Source organism: Mchenga conophoros, linkage group LG3 (genome assembly GCF_057382185.1).
Source record: "Mchenga conophoros isolate Kocher_MC1m ecotype Shallow Benthic linkage group LG3, M_conophoros_male_GT1.1, whole genome shotgun sequence".
NCBI lineage: Eukaryota > Metazoa > Chordata > Actinopteri > Cichliformes > Cichlidae > Mchenga > Mchenga conophoros.
In genome coordinates, this window is record NC_140528.1 from 29898147 (window position 1) to 29914450 (window position 16304).

The window sequence follows — 16304 nt, forward strand, 5'->3', positions numbered from 1 at the left end:
GATGCTCCTGACACGTATAAGACTGGGGAAACCTGCATTCAGCTGGACCTGAAAAACACTATGTCCAGATAAACACAATCAACTTTTGGAGAAAAGTAAAAGATTCTTCATCAGACTAACAACTAAAAACATGACACTTACCTTAACAGTATGGGCTACATCAAATATATTCAAGACCGACAACAACACTTCTCACTGCTGCTAATTTTAACAAAACTAAACAAAAAGTAGAAAAAGGCAATTCACCAAGTCTTGAAAAGTAAAACTGAAAAATAGAAACACAGAATAAAATAAAGCATCCATCCAGATCTTTACCACCAACAACATAAAATCCATCTTAATTAAATGGCCAAATTCTCCAATAAATTAGCAATAATAAAGTAAGAAAAAATAAGACATTCAATTTATGGACGCTCAAATTAACAGAGCGACATTAAACGCACCTCATTGCCTGCCGTAGCGTTCTTCGCAGCTGCACTTCACCTCAAAGGTCGGTTAATACATCGGATTTAACTTAACCAAAGTCCAATTAAAGGAAAATAAATGTTTCTAACAAATACAATGAAGAAGATTAAAATAATTCACTGTCAGTTACTGTCGCTGTGAGTTTGACGAGGTCAGCTGCTTCATTTGGTTCTGCCTAAAGTTCTCTCAGTGATCCAGTGTTTATATGATAAGATACGTGTTTAATGCAGAAAGTTGGAATTACAAGTTGGTAAGAAGCTTTTTAACAAAGGTTTGATTTAAGCTTTAAGTTCAAAGGTGAAAGAAATTTCACGTTTGATGAAGGAAGATCAAGGCCAACAAGGACATAGGTCAAAGGTCAAAATAAGGTGAGAAAATATAATAGATTTATATAATCAATCAATAAGGTGAAAATATCAGATAAAAGGGTTTATTTGGTTATAAGGAATAAAGAGGTCAAAGGTCAAAACAAGAGTACTGTTAAGTTAAAATTAAAAGGTCAAAGGTCAGATTAAACAGGTTACACAGAAAGGATCGGCAAAACTTAAACAAGGATAAAGAAATAATACATTAAACAAGGAAATAAATTCAAAGTCTGAGTTAATGAGAAATTAAACGTCTAAATCAGGTTAAGAGTTAAATTTTAAGCTTTTCTTAGTTAAACTAAATAAAATAATCAGAATAAACGATTGGAGGAAAAAAGCAAAGATGTTGTGATCAAATAGTTTGTACGGCAGAAAGAAAAACATGTTTCAGTAGATTGTATGTTGGAAACCACAGTAGACACAGTAGACTCAAATCATTGTTACTGAGGAATTCTGCCTTAAACAGTAAAGTGTTCTTTAACAGTGTGTGTGTGTCTGCAGCTGTTGTGTTGTTGCTGCATCGCTGCCTCAGGGGGAACGTTGTGTGTGTGTTATGCAGACTAGCAGAGACTGCAGCTGTCAGCAGCCACACACACTTTCTATTCTTCAAATCAAATCACAGTGAAACATGTTCACTGACAGCTCAGCTTCAGCATCGTCTTCATGCTGTGACTGCAGCCGTTCAACTCTGTTTGTCTTTAACCCAAATCATCACAACATGCAAATATAATCATCAAAATGATGTGACTGGAAGGATGCAGCAGTCTGTGCTCCACCTTTCTCCTCCACACCTGCAGGTGGAGAACATGGATGCATGAATCTCTACAGAGTTCTTTGAATATTATCCGTCTCATCAGTTTTCAGTGAACAAAACTCCTCACAGAGCCAAAATAAGCAGTTTGTATCCAACATAACTCAGCTGGACTCTGATGCTCCGTATAACAGCCACACATGAGTCTGGATTCACTCAAAGCATTGAACAAACTTTATTGGAAATGAAGCTTTTGGACATTTGTTCTCTGATATTTGCTCTTCAGCTCGAGTCTCCATCAGTGGGAACATTTCCTGATTCAACTTTTCTTCTGTTCAAATCAAACTCCATGAGAATCAAAGTGTGAATCAGAGTCCTGATGATCAGATTCTATAGAAACATGGAGACTGTAGAGGATTTACACTCAATATGTTCATTTGTTCCCTTCAAGAAAAATCAATCATTCATCCAATTAAATCAGTCGTTGATCAGTTTGATTGACAGGACAGATGATCAGAGGTGCAGAGTTTTTACCTCCATCATTAGGACAGGGACTGAAGTATGGGTGGAGTTTGTGAGTGAAGGAGCAGCCAGTAAAGGAGTAGATCAGAGCTGCAGCACCTACATCATAAAAGGAGACCAGACCCTCCTCATAATCCACAAACACCCCCACCTTCTCAGGACCAGGATGGAGACAGAGGGGGACTGAAGGACCAGCACAAGCACTGTACTCATTTCCATTTCTCAGTGCTACAGTCCAGAAACCATCCTGAGGTCTCAGTGTGATGTTTCCCTTCCTGTTGATCGACTCTGTGGCCACTCCTAAAATCCACTCAGTCTTTCCTTTAACCTGAACCTCAAAGTAAAATCTGCCTGAAGAGAAACTCTGCTCTCCTAAAACACCAGCACAGAGAGAAAATCTCTCTGGGTTGTCTGGAAGTTTCTTCCTCACATCACTATGATAAACTTGTTTTCCATCATCAGACAGGATGAGGTCAGGATGAGCTGTATCAGGATCCAGAGTCACATCCACCTCATGCTGCTGCACCCTCTTCAGCTCAGCCTCAAACAGCTTCTTCTTCATGAGTTTCCTGATTGTCTCCTCCAGCTGAGCCACAGCTCTCCCCACAGTCCCCTCATATGATGGTGGATGAACTCTGACCTCTGTCCAGTCCTTGCTGGGTGGAGCAGCTTTCAGGGAGGAGAAGCTTTGGAGGAGGTGGAGGTGGTCTTCAGAGCGTGAGAGCTGCTCCACCTCAGAGCTTCTCTCCATCAGCTCAGAGATTTCCTGTTCCAGATCTTTGATGAGACCTTCAGCCTGTTTCTCTGTAGCTTCCTGTTTGTCTTCGATCTCCTTCATGAGCTCCTTCAGGCGTCTCTCAACAGACTCCATCAGAGCCGTGAGGACCTGAACACCTTCTGCTTTCTGTCTGTCTGCAGCATCTTTACTCATCTTCACCGACTCTGTGATCTCCTGAATCTTCAGTCGTCTCTTCTGGATCATCTGCTGAATCTCAGCCTCTGTCTTCTCCAGCTCTGCCTTCTTTCCTTCATATTCTTCTCTCAGAGGAACAAACTCGTGATTCTTGTGGTCTAAAACAGAGCAGAGCATGCAGACACATGTCTGGTCGGTCTTACAGAACAGCTGCAGAAGGTTATCGTGCTTCGTGCACATCCTGCCTTCCAGGTTCTCCACAGCATCAACCAGCTGATGTCTTTTCAGACGTTTCACTGTCAGATGAGGCTCCAGGTGAGTCTGACAGTAGGAGGTCTGACACACCAGGCAGGACTTCAGGGCCTTCAGTCTGGTTCCAGTGCAGACGTCACAGGGAACTTCTCCTGGTTTGGCAGCTTGTTGCTCTGAGCTGCTGCTGCTGGCTTTCTGCTGAGCTTCACGTCTGAACTGAGCAACCATCTCAGAGATGAAGGTGTTGACCCTCAGCTGAGGTCGAGTGTAGAAAGTCTCTTTACACATGGGACACTTACAGCTCTGACTCATGTCCCAGTGCTGACTGATGCAGGTTTTGCAGAAGTTGTGTCCACATGGTGTAGTGACTGGATCAGTGAACACATCCAGACAGATGGAGCACAGAAACTGATCTTCAGATCGCAGATTGCTGGCAGCAGACATGTCTGCACTCTGAGGGAGAAAGAAGAGAAACATTTGATTCAAAATTTACTTTAAATTTCATTTTACAAAGAGAGAAACAAGCGTCAGGAGTCTGAGGAGCTTGGAGAGAAAAGCGTCTGGACTTCTTTAAGTTTCTTGAAGACGTTTCATCAGAGAAGCTTCTTCAGTTCTCAGAGTAACTGGTGGAGACCCAGCAACACACTCAGACACAAACAGGTTCATCCAAACACAAACCTAACATCGTAGTGTCTGCTGTACAGTGCAGCGTCCAGATGAACAGGATCAACGTTTGGGGATGAAGATAAATACAGTCGTTACAAAGATGTGAAATTGTTTCTCTGTTTTACAGAAGGTCCAAGATTCATCCAGATCATTTGTATACTTGAATAAATCAGTTTGTTGGATATTTTCCATCAATCACTGTGAAGTAAACTTCGACCTTGTTGGTGACTGAATACTTCTTATTGTACGTCCAGATCAACGAGCCATTAATATTAAACAGTGACTGTTCCAGTAGAGCTGACAGTGAGGAGGACGATGAATCACAAACCTCAGAAATGTGTTATTAACTGTTGATCCAGTATTTTAATGGCATTGATGAGAACATGTTTATTCAGAGGTGTCTGTATATTTGGTCCATTTGTGCGTCAGTAAAAACTGTCCTGTTTTCTCTCACAGATACTGGAACATCCTCACAAACTCAGGATGTGGAAGAAGATGAACTTTCCCAGTCACTCGCTGGGATACATCATTCATGTTATTCTGGATCCTCAGAAAACATTGATTTATTTTTGTGTTTCACATATTTGTTTGTCCAAATCAAAGGTTGATGTTAGTAGAGAAGAAGCCACCATGATAAAGCCTGTGTGTGAAAACGAGATCAGTGGATTTGATCAAAATCCCATTTAAGGAGGAATTCTGTCCTCCAGTTTGTTTAAATAAGCTTTGGGATTAAACAGCATCATCTATGTTTGTGTCTGATGACATGTTTGATCCAGGTCAGCTTGAATATCACAGCTGATGTGTGGAACTCTGACATGTTTAAAGCCTGATTATCAGGATGATTCAAACACATCTGTCTAAATAATGAGATTCATGTTTCCACACAAAGTTATAAAGTGCAGCATCGACTGTTTTCTGAATGATTGAGGATCATCTGTGACTCTTACAGGATACACTAAGTCAGATAATCTTTGTAAAATGTGTGAATGACTTTTTGAAGTACTGACCAAAATCTGCTGGTTTACAGTATCAAAGGCTTTATATCAATAAAGAATAAATAGGTGTTTTCATCTCTGTAATCCTTATGATCAATCAGATCCAGAGTCAATCTAAGAGGAACAGGAAGTGATGAATAACCAGGAAGTGTGGAGTCAGTCTGAAGTCCAGAGCACAGCCTGAGTCCACAGTCCTGAGCAGAGCCACAGTGAGACTGAAGCAGCAGCTCGATGCTCCTACAGTGGATCTGTGGTTACATGAGCAGATTTCTATGGATCCAGTGTGACTGTGATGAGTCCTGATGAAGTGAACAGAGTGAAGATTTGTGTAGAAGCAGGAAGTGTGATCAGCTGCACTCACCACTGTTGCTGAGAGGAACCTGATGGACTCCAGTGAATCTTCTTTTAGAGACAAACAGGACTCGACTGCAGCTCTGCTGCTGCCCTCTCACACTTTCACTTCTGCAAAATGACGTTGAGCTTCTTGTTTTTCAGGTGTTGCTCCGCCTCTTCCTGCCTCTCCCTTTACAGGAATCAGCCGGTCTGTACTCAGTGACTGTGTGCAGCGGGTGGGAGGAGTGAGGAGTGGTGTGTGGGTTCACACAGTAATGACGGCCTCAGGTGATCAGGAGAAACTCACCTGGATTTCCTTTTTCCACAGCAGACTGAGAGCTTCAGCTGGACCCTGAAGGAGGTCTCAGACACAGGTGGTAAAAGTACACACAGTCTGTACTGAAGTAGAAGTACTACTGTTAAAATTACTCCAAGTACTGTTTCAACTTCCTTACTGAAGTAAAAGTAAAAAGTACTGGCTGTGAATGTCAGTGGTTGTGTGTGGAGGCGTGGAAGAGATGACCCAAACGCTGGACTCACGGTGCAGAAATGAAGAAGATTTATTGGAGGGTGAATGAACAAAGCAGGAACGACGGAGTGGCTGACTAACTGAACATACAGACGGAGACGACGACATAACATCAATGACACGACAGAGAACTGGTGAAACCGAGGAACTTAAATACACAGGTTGAATAATGACAATGATTGGAAACAGGTGAGTACAGGGCTGAACATAATCTGACTAATGACACGGGAGACAAGCTGACACGGGAAAAAACAGGAAGTGAGAACATTAATGTGGCGAACTAAACTGAACATGAACAAACTGAAATCACTGGGTCAACGACCAGGAACCCTGACAGTGAAATGAGAGTAAAAAGAGCTGATTGAAGAACATTTCTAACACGTGTTTATACAAAGCTAACTGAACCATGTGCTGCATCAACGTGATAATAAAATAATATTATTCACTTTGTTTCTAATAAATATTCCCAGCTTGAATCAGACAAGTTGAACAGGAGCAGAGAAAAAGAAGCAAATCCAAATATTCCGGTGTTCAGTTTTCTCCATTTACAGGCCGACTGTGCCTCTAAACAGGAACATGAGCAGGAAGAGGCTGAAGTGGATTCAGCAGGTGGAGGATGCCTAACATCAGCTGGAAAGATTTACTGTGACGTTTGTTTGCTGTTTTCGCCTCGTGCACGAGAACATCACCAAATAAACTCCAGACAGTTTTTAATATTTCACTGTTCAAGAGCAAAAAGACTGACGGACTGTGTTTAAGGCCACCTCACAAATGTCACACATGAAATATTCAGTGTTTATTTGCTGGTTTGTTGGCAGCAGCTCCTTAAAGTCTGTCACACATCTGTTTGACCGTCTCCAGTTAATCTGAGACACCAGTTAATCTGCAACAGCAGCATCAGGCGGCTCAGCTGATCTCTGGTGTGTAGCTGCTGTGCTGCGCTCCCATTCCTCAGTGAAAGCAACAGCAGAACAAAAACTCTCTCGATCCACATGTTTGAAAAGAAAGCTTTTAAACAGATGAACACACTCAGTAAAGGACAAAGAAATAAGTAAGAAAAAGTTAGAGTAAAGAGTAAAAGCAGGAGCAGGAGCAACTGAAACAGGCTGCATGCTAGCTGCCGCATGCTAGCTGCCGCATGCTAGCTGCCGCATGCTAGCTGACGCATGAGCACTAGAACTGTTAAACTTCATTGTTATGATTTTAGCACCGAGTTACATGAAATCCTGCATCAAAAAGAACAACACAGCGATCACAGACATGTTTCTGCCAACAAACCAACATTAACCCAGAAAAGCCTCTAAAACAACCTGCTGTGGTTTGGAGTAGAGATTCCTGAATTTACCAGGTGCACCTGAAGGCAGCACAATTTAAACCGTAAATAATGATGTACGTGCGCAAATCCTTTTCAAGCGTCACAGCATCAAATGAGCCGGCTTACATTTGTTGCACATCTACACCAAGTTTTACGCTCGCGTTTCTTCGTTGCTGATTTTTGTTCCACAAACCAAAAGAAAAAAGATTCAACCTTTAATATATTTTCATGTGTGTTTCCAGCACTGTGACATATCACACACACACATGCTGAGTGTGTCACTGATACAGCTGTGACACAGCAGCTCACTCAGTCCAGTCCAGGTAACAGACTCACCTGTTAGCAGCAGCTCTGCCCTCACAGAGCTCAGCTGCTTATTTTAGTCAGCAGGAAACATTAATATTATGGACTACAGCCGTCTGTCAGGGCCCTTCAAGGACACAACGTCACACACAGGTTTAAACTGTTAGACTCATGAATATTCGATGCACATTTATCTTTAACAGGAGCAAACGGCCTGATCAGATAATATAAGAACTCATAAAAGCTCATTTATGTAAATCTCTGCTTGGACCAGTGAAACAGTCTCACACTGACTAAACACCATCACTACTTCAGTAATGACAGAGGGGCGTAGGCGTGCTCGTGGGACAGCTTCCTCCAGCTGTGGAAACCAGATGTGGAAGCAGACTCCCTGATGTTGCAGTCCAACACCAGTGTGAGCAGAGAGGACTCAGCTGCTGGGCAGAGCTTATCTTCCTGTCCTGTTCAAATCCAGCATGAAACTCTTCTTATGTTCCCTCTTCAGTCTGATCCTGTCTTTTTTATTTTTATTTTTGTTTATTTTTTTGCACAAAAAAGATTTTATTTGACATTTTTCCATCTAGTGCAACCTCCAGAATGCATCTTCTTGGTACATCACGCCTCACATGATATGTTGAAACAAGGCCACTGAGGCAAGCAACTGTTCCTATTTAAGGCACTGCATCAGGAGGCCCTTTATTCTAAAACAAGAATCTAATGTAGCCTCATGCCTTATTAGTTTTCCCTCTGGATATCAATCTCAAATTCACCCCTCGAGACTTTGCTATGTTGAAATCTGTATCACGGGGTCGTAAGCAAAAGGTTGTTCTGTGTACAGCAGATTGATCTATGTGGCAAAGCACACCAAACACAAATCAGTCTGGTCTTGACCAGCTCTGTCATTCTTCCTCCACTCATACATGTCATACATGAGAGGATTGTCAGTACATGTCAATGTAAAGTAACAAGTGATTACTATCAGTTATTCTCTCCTTCATATACACTGAACAAAAATATAAACGCAACACCTTTGTTACTGCTCCCATTCCCCATGGGATGGACGTAGAGACCTAAAATTCATTCCAGATACACAATATAACCATCCCTCCCAAACAGTGGTCACAAATCAGTCCAAATGTGTGGTAGTGGGCACATCTGCCATATTGAGATAATCCATCCCACCTCACAGGTGTGCCACATCAGGATGCTGATCTGACATCATGAGTAGTGCACAGGTGTACCTCAGACTGCCTCAGAAAGTTTAGGGTTTTTTTTCGCTGTAAAAAGAAGTTTTCTTCCCACGCACGATGGACACTAATGTTTTTGTCACTTTTTATGGAATCAAACTCAAAGTAAGGTCAGTACTCTGCCTCCTGACATCTGACCCATGTTAAACTCATGGACTGAACATACACACACCCACAATGGACAACTGTACCCTCAAACACACAATAATAACATGGACTGAACCACCACTCACAACCACTAGCACTTTATATAGCCTCTGTAGAAACTATCTACACCCTCACTTATCTTAACTGCACTACTGTATAGCTCTGTGTAAATAATCATTCTGTACATTCAATAATCTTTAATCCTACAACTGTTTACAACTTTCATAGTTCCCATTTCTGTATAGCTGTATATCTCAGATTTCTGTAAAGTTATTTATTTCATATTCTGTATAGTTTTTCATATTTATATCCTGTTCATAGCCTGTACATAGCTTGTACTCACTACAGCCTGTACATACTTAGTTATAGAATATTCACAACATACTTCATACCGTGTACATTATAACATACCATAATAGACCCATTTCTGTAATATACTTACATATCTATACTATTGCTAATATATATTGTAATATATCTATATCAGTAAAGCACTTCTGGATGGATGCAAACTGCATTTCGTTGCCCTGTACCTGTGCATGTGCAATGACAATAAAGTTGAATTCTATTCTATTGTATTCTACTTCCACGCTTTAAACGCTGCACGCTCATACTCTCTCCCACAATCGATATGTGATCCATTGTTGATCTGCACACAGCTGTTGTCACTAACGGCACACTCGCTTACGTCACTGTCATGAGACATTCTCGCAAAAAATCACGATTTTAGTAACGCAGTAACGCAGCGTTACTACGTTACCGTTCCTATGGGAAAGTAACGGTAATCTATCAGACTGAATCCTACCGCCGTGGACCAGATTATAACACCGGCCCAGACCCAAATTTAACGTCCTGGGGCTCTCTCCTCGACTAAGAGGGCTGTGCACAGCTCCCCACGGCGTCAGGAATCAGTGCTGGATCCTGGAACAGAGTCACAGATAACAGTTCTGATATTTTCTGCTCCGGCTACGAAGGACCAAGTAAATGTTAAGGAATATACTCTAAAACACTTCTTCAGTAAAGACTCAGAGAAGAGAAGCACAAAGAACTTCTTGCTAGCAAGGGCAGCCTCCAGAACTGAGACTCGCACTGAGAAACTTATATCATTAAAAGACTATACTGACTACTAAGTACAATTTTCCTATTAACAGACAGAAACATGAATATGAGTCTGTTGATTTTTGAAAATATAAACATAACACTGCCTGATCAATATCGCTGGATCGCTCTGACGCTGACATGATCTTATAAACCTATCAAAGACTTTTTGCATGTACTGACGCAGCAGTCAATCCTGTTCAAGCTCGCCCTCCAAATTCACCCATCATTAGGTTATCGTCCATCGATGAGTTTGTAGAGCTCAATAAATGTCTGTCAGTGCTGATTATTCAAACGGTGTTCTGTTGCTGCCCCCGTCTTCCGCGTGGACGACCTCCTAAACGCCGCCACTGCCTTCCGTGTGGCCGGCCTCCAGACTTGCATTCCTGCCGCCGTTGCTGTCCGCACGGTCGGCCACCAGAACTGCTTCCTCGCCGCCGCCGTTGCCGTCTGCACGGTTGGCCTCCAGAACTGCTTTCTCACCGCCGCCATTGCCTTCCTCATTGGCTGGCCCTCAGAACTGCTTTCTCGGCGCCGCCGTTGCCTTCCTCATGGCCGGCCCCCTGAACTGTCTCACCCTGGCCTTCGGTGCTCTCGGCCCCCAGGCCGAAACATAGACCTGAACTATGTTTCGGACTCTGCTCCTCTGTGCGCATTTTGGACATTTGGTTTGCCTTCCTGGGGGGCTCTTGTTTTGCTCTGTTCCGGGCCCTCCTTCCTGGGCCCCCCCGCTGCCCACCTGGGTCTGGTGGTGTGTTTTGGGGCTGTCGGGAGCCAGCCCTTGGGGGGGGGGTACTGTCATGGTCCTGGGTCGGCGACCCAGCGCTTTGAGTTTATGATTATTATTTTCTAGTTTATTCTGATTTTGTATTAGTTCATGGGGTTATCATGTTTATTTTCAAATTCAAATTCAAATTCAAATTTTTATTTGTCACGTACACAGTCATACACAGTACGATATGTAGTGAAATGCTTGGACAACTGCTCGTGACCTAAAGAAAACAAAAAAGGAAAAGGCTATGAATAAGATAGGAAATAAATATGAAAAATTAAAAAGGGTAAATTTAACTAGGAAGGAATAAAATATAAATTAAGGTTAAAAATGAAATAACTGTACAACACACTGGGAAAGAATAAGATAAAATATATAAATTAAATTGAAAATAAAATAACTGTACAACAAAATACACAATACACAATATAGAACTATATAAGAATGTATGAACAAAATACACAAGAAGTATAAATAAATATATACACAATAACAGCAGCAGTGATTTAAGTGATGAAGTGAAAACAAAGTCCAGAATGTCCAGTGTGTGTGTGTAAGAACTATATGTGTGGGTCAGTACTGTGTGGTGGTGTGATTGTGATTGAGAGACCGTATCGCCTGCGGGAAGAAGCTCCTCCTCAGTCTCTCTGTGTTGGTCTTCAGGGAGCGGAATCGCTTTCCCGACCTCAGCAGAGAGAACAGTCTGTTGTTGGGATGGCTGAGGTCCTTCACCATCTTCCTGGCCTTGGTCCAGCACCGCCTGCTGTAGATTGAGTGCAGGTCAGGGAGCTCGGAGCGGATGGTGCGCTCAGCTGACCGCACAACCCTCTGTAGAGCTCGTCTGTCCTGCATGGTGCTGTTCCCGAACCAGGTTAAGATGTTTCCCGTCAGGATGCTCTCTATGGTGCACGAGTAAAAGTTCCTGAGCACCTTGGAGGGCAGTTGGAAGTCTCTCAAGCGTCTGAGGTGGTAGAGACGCTGACGGGCCTTTTTCACCACGGAGTTGATGTGACAGGACCATGACAGGTCCTGCGTGATGTGAACTCCGAGGTATTTGAAGCTGTCCACTCTCTCCACTGGGCACTCGTTGATGACGGGGGTCTGGTAGTTCCTCTCCTGCTTAGTGCTGAAGTCCACTATCAGCTCCTTTGTCTTACTGACGTTTAGAAGGAGGTTGTTCCTCTGGCACCAGTTCTCCAGATTCCTAATCTCCTTCAGGTAGGCCGTCTCATTGTTATCAGAGATCAGGCCCACCACGACGGTGTCGTCAGCAAACTTGATGATGGTGGTGGAGCTGGTAGTGGCCACGCAGTCATATGTGTACAGAGAGTACAGCAGGGGGCTCAGAACACACCCCTGGGGGGCTCCAGTGCTGAGAGTGGTGGAGGCTGAGACATGTCCGCCCATCCTTACTGCCTGTGGTCTGCCAGTTAGGAAGTTGGAGATCCACTGACACATAGATGAGCTGAGTCCCAGATGCTCCAGCTTGGTGGTGAGTGTGGAGGGAATTATGGTGTTAAATGCAGAGCTGTAGTCTATGAAGAGCATTTTAACATAATTCCCCCTTCTAGTGTCCAAGTGAGTGAGTGATGTGTGGAGGAGATGAGAGATGGCATCGTCTGTGGAACGATTTGGACGGTAAGCGAACTGTTGTGGGTCCAGTGTGTCTGGTAGTGAAGAAATGATGAAGTCTCTGACCAGGCGTTCAAAGCACTTCATCACTACTGAGGTGAGGGCTACAGGGCGATAGTCATTGAGAGAAGCAGGGTGGGGTTTCTTCGGGACAGGAACAATGATGGACTCTTTCAAGCATGTGGGGATCACCGACTGAGATAAAGAGATGTTGAATATCTCAGTGAACACAGGAGCTAGCTGGTATGCGCAGTCTCTGAGGATACGACCTGGGATGCCGTCTGGTCCTGCTGCTTTCCTGGTGTTCACTCTCTTGAAGGCTCTCCTTACTTCATGCTCGGAGATGACGAGCACGTTTCCGGTGCTGGCAGTATCTTCCTGTCTGCAGCCGTTAGCGCCGCTAGCACTAGCATCGTTGGAGTCCTTAGCTGCAGCCTCAAAGCGAGCATAGAAAGTGTTCAGCTCGTCTGCCAGAGTCATGGCCCACACCTTGGTTATTGTGCACTGTAAATAAAACCCACTTGCACCTCCGCCACTGTCTGCTTTTGGATCCTCCTTCCTCACCTCCACACGACTGAATATATAATTCTGGCTAGCTTGGGAGTTGTGGTGGGTTGAGCTAACCCTCTCCCCCACTGTTTGTATTTGGTTGTAGGAGCTGGAGCGAGCAAGTTATTTACTTGGATGTCATTCATACTTTTACTTTTACTCTTTGTCAGACACAACGCGGAAACACATTGGGTCCATTTTCATAACAAGTGACAGCTCAGACATCTGTTAATGAGAGAACATGTTTTTTATCATAAAGACGGTGATGTGAAGCATCAGCAGGATGTTAAAGTGTTCAACAGTCTGGACCCTGAGACATAATAAAAACAGACTTGCCAAAGTAAGAGCAGAGGCCTCTGTGTGCTCATTTAACAGCTGCTAGTACAAAAAAAAGTGACAACGTGTGTATTAGATACCCTCAGTCCAAAAGCAGAAAACGTTAAAGAATAGAATCCACAACAATGTCATCCTAAATAAATGGCATCCTGGGGGTTGTTACAAGGAAATATGTAACCCAGTTCCTGAAATCATCTCAAACAAAAAAAGAGAGGAAAAATTAAAACATTTAATGTTCATTGTTCTGTTCTTACTGTCCCTGTTAATGAAAGATCAAAATATTTATTTAAATATAGAAGGGACGCAGATTATATATGATATGCTTTGGTCAAACAAGGGTTAAGTTTTCTCAGAGGGTTGATGAGCTCTGATGAGAGCCTATTGTTTTACTCCACTCCTCGCATGTCAGCCAATCGGTGAAGCTCTAGGCAGCTCTTGTCCCTCCTTAGTACCAGCTCCCAAGTTTTCAGTCTCTTGCTCCTACAGCCGAACAGAGCAGACGGACTAAAACTTTGTTATCGGTAAGCTGGAGAAATTAACCTTTAATGAGTTAAAAAAATACCATCTAAACTGATATTTTTCACAAATTATGTATTTGCACTTGTTGTTGTCAAGGGCAGAGCGAAACCGGAAGGTTTACTGAGCTCTGGCTCCACGTAAATGCTGAGCATCCACTCGACGGCGGTAAGCTAAATGTGGCTAATCAGACACGTGATGGGCGGAGTGTGGGTACAGTTGTTCGATGTCTCTGAAACGCACTGTTGTTATGCTAGTTAGATCATTAACTAAGTCATTAACATGTGAAAAGCTGTAAATGGTTAAAACAGCTAAAAATAACTTGATGAGAGATAATTGTAAACAGACTTTATCCTGCTTACTGTTTAAATTTTGATGTCAATCAGTTGTTTTACAATACTCAGTATTGAATACTTGGAGGTAATTTTTAGTGTATTTCCACTTGTACTAGTAGGCCTATGGTACAAGCGGGATTTAGCACGTCTATTTTAATACTCCTATTTGTGGACTGAGTCCTTGTGTTTACGTGTTATTGAAATTGATTATTTGCACTTTGTTCAATTTCTGATAAGCATTTGCATATTAATCCATTTCTTAAAAGGGGTAATATACTTATTTATTTGTGATTAGATATATCTGTACAGTGAGTTATCAGAATCAGAATCAGAATCAGAAAGGGGTTTATTGCCAAATGTTGAGCAGGTTTACAACATTAGGAAATTGCTGCGGTGCTTCAGTGCAAACATAGTGTCATAAAAATATAAAATAAGAATAAGAATTAAAAGTGCTCCGTAGAAAGATATGTGCATGAGATATACATGAGAATAAGAATTTAAAGTGCTAAGTAGATAGATACATACATGATATATACATGAGTGCAGGTGGTGATCAGTGCCAAACATGGAATGATGCAGTGATACAGCGTAGGGTCATGTGTTAGTGGCGGGGACAGTCACACGGTTATTGTTCATGTGTCCGACAGCAGAGGGGAAGAAACTGTTCTTATGGCGAGAGGTTCTGGTGCGAATGGACCGGAGCCTCCTGCCTGAGGGGAGCAGGTCAAACAGATTGTGTCCAGGGTGAGAAGGGTCAGCTGAGATCCGAGCTGCACGCCGCAGTGTCCTGGAGGTGTACAGGTCCTGCAGAGATGGGAGTCTGCAGCCAATCACCTTCTCAGCAGAGCGCACAACACGCTGCAGTCTATGTTTGTCCCTGATAGTGGCTCCAGCGTACCACACGGTGATGGAGGAGGTGAGGATGGACTCGATGATTGCAGTGTAGAACTGCATCATCGTCCGTGTTGGCAGGTTGAATTTCTTCAGCTGCCTCAGGAAGTACATCCTCTGCTGGGCTTTCTTGATGACGGAGGTGATGGTGGGCTCCCACTTCAGGTCCTGGGTGATGGTGGTACCCAGGAAGCGGAATGAGTCCACAGAGGTGATGGGGGTGTCAGTCAGGATGATGGGGGGGAGTGGGGCTGTGTGCTTCCTGAAGTCCACAATAATCTCCACTGTCTTCTGGGCATTCAGCACCAGGTTGTTGTGGCTGCACCAGGACACCAGACGTTCAACCTCCCTCCTGTAGGCAGACTCGTCCCCGTCCGAGATGAGCCCAATAACGGTGGTGTCATCTGCAAACTTGATTAGCTTGACAGACTGGTGGGTGGAGGTGCAGCAGTTGGTGTACAGGGAGAAGAGCAGAGGAGAAAGAACACAGCCCTGAGGGGAGCCGGTGCTGATGGTCCGGGAGTCCGAGACATTCTTTCCCAGCCTCACATGCTGCTTCCTGTCCGTCAGGAAGTCAGTGATCCACCGGCAGATGGGATCAGGCACATTCATCTGGGAAAGCTTGCCTCGGAGATGGTCTGGAAGGATGGTGTTGAAGGCAGAACTGAAGTCCACAAACAGGATCCTGGCGTAGGTTCCTGGGGAGTCCAGATGCTGCAGGATGAAGTGTAGGGCCATGTTGATGGCGTCGTCTACAGACCTGTTGGCTCTGTATGCAAACTGCAGGGGGTCCAGGAGGGGGGCCGTGAGGGTTTTGAGATGGGAGAGAACCAGGCGCTCAAATGACTTCATGACCACAGATGTCAGAGCCACGGGTCTGTAGTCATTTAGTCCAGTGATCCTAGGTTTCTTGGGGACAGGGATAATGGTAGAGGACTTGAAGCAGGCAGGCACATGACATGCCTGCAGTGAGGAGTTGAAAATGCCAGAAAACACTGGGGCCAGCTCGTTTGCACAGTGTCTGAGGGTGGCAGGAGACACACCGTCTGGGCCGGTGTGTACATCCATATTTTGATGGATGTAATTAATGTTTACAATGAAAGTGAATTATATGGTGGCTATAATTCCTGAATGTTTGCAACCTTGTAGATAATCTTTAATGTTACTGCAGGTTACAAACAAGTATTGAACCTTGATACTGTGAAATTTTGGATATTGATACTTTGATCTTTGAAACTTGATATTTTAATGTTGTACAACGTGACTGAACTGATAATGATTGAATTGATGATAGCTGATCTGAATAGTTGTTACTGCACTGTGACACTACTTTAGTTTAATTTGTGAGAGTTATCCTTAAAGGGCACGTGAC

General features: G+C 43.5%; 1 protein-coding gene across 1 annotated transcript; it reads right to left on the reverse strand.

Moving 5' to 3' along the window:
• Positions 1 to 1346: 1346 nt before the first annotated feature.
• On the reverse strand, positions 1347 to 5376 carry LOC146578081 (E3 ubiquitin-protein ligase TRIM21-like). Its single transcript, XM_085256599.1, has 2 exons — positions 5291 to 5376; positions 1347 to 3721 (listed from the first exon to the last, which is right to left on the reverse strand). Exon 2 carries the CDS (start codon positions 3710 to 3712, stop codon positions 2054 to 2056), a length of 1659 nt encoding a protein of 552 aa, XP_085112725.1. The 5' UTR covers positions 3713 to 3721; positions 5291 to 5376; the 3' UTR covers positions 1347 to 2053.
• Positions 5377 to 16304: the final 10928 nt, after the last annotated feature.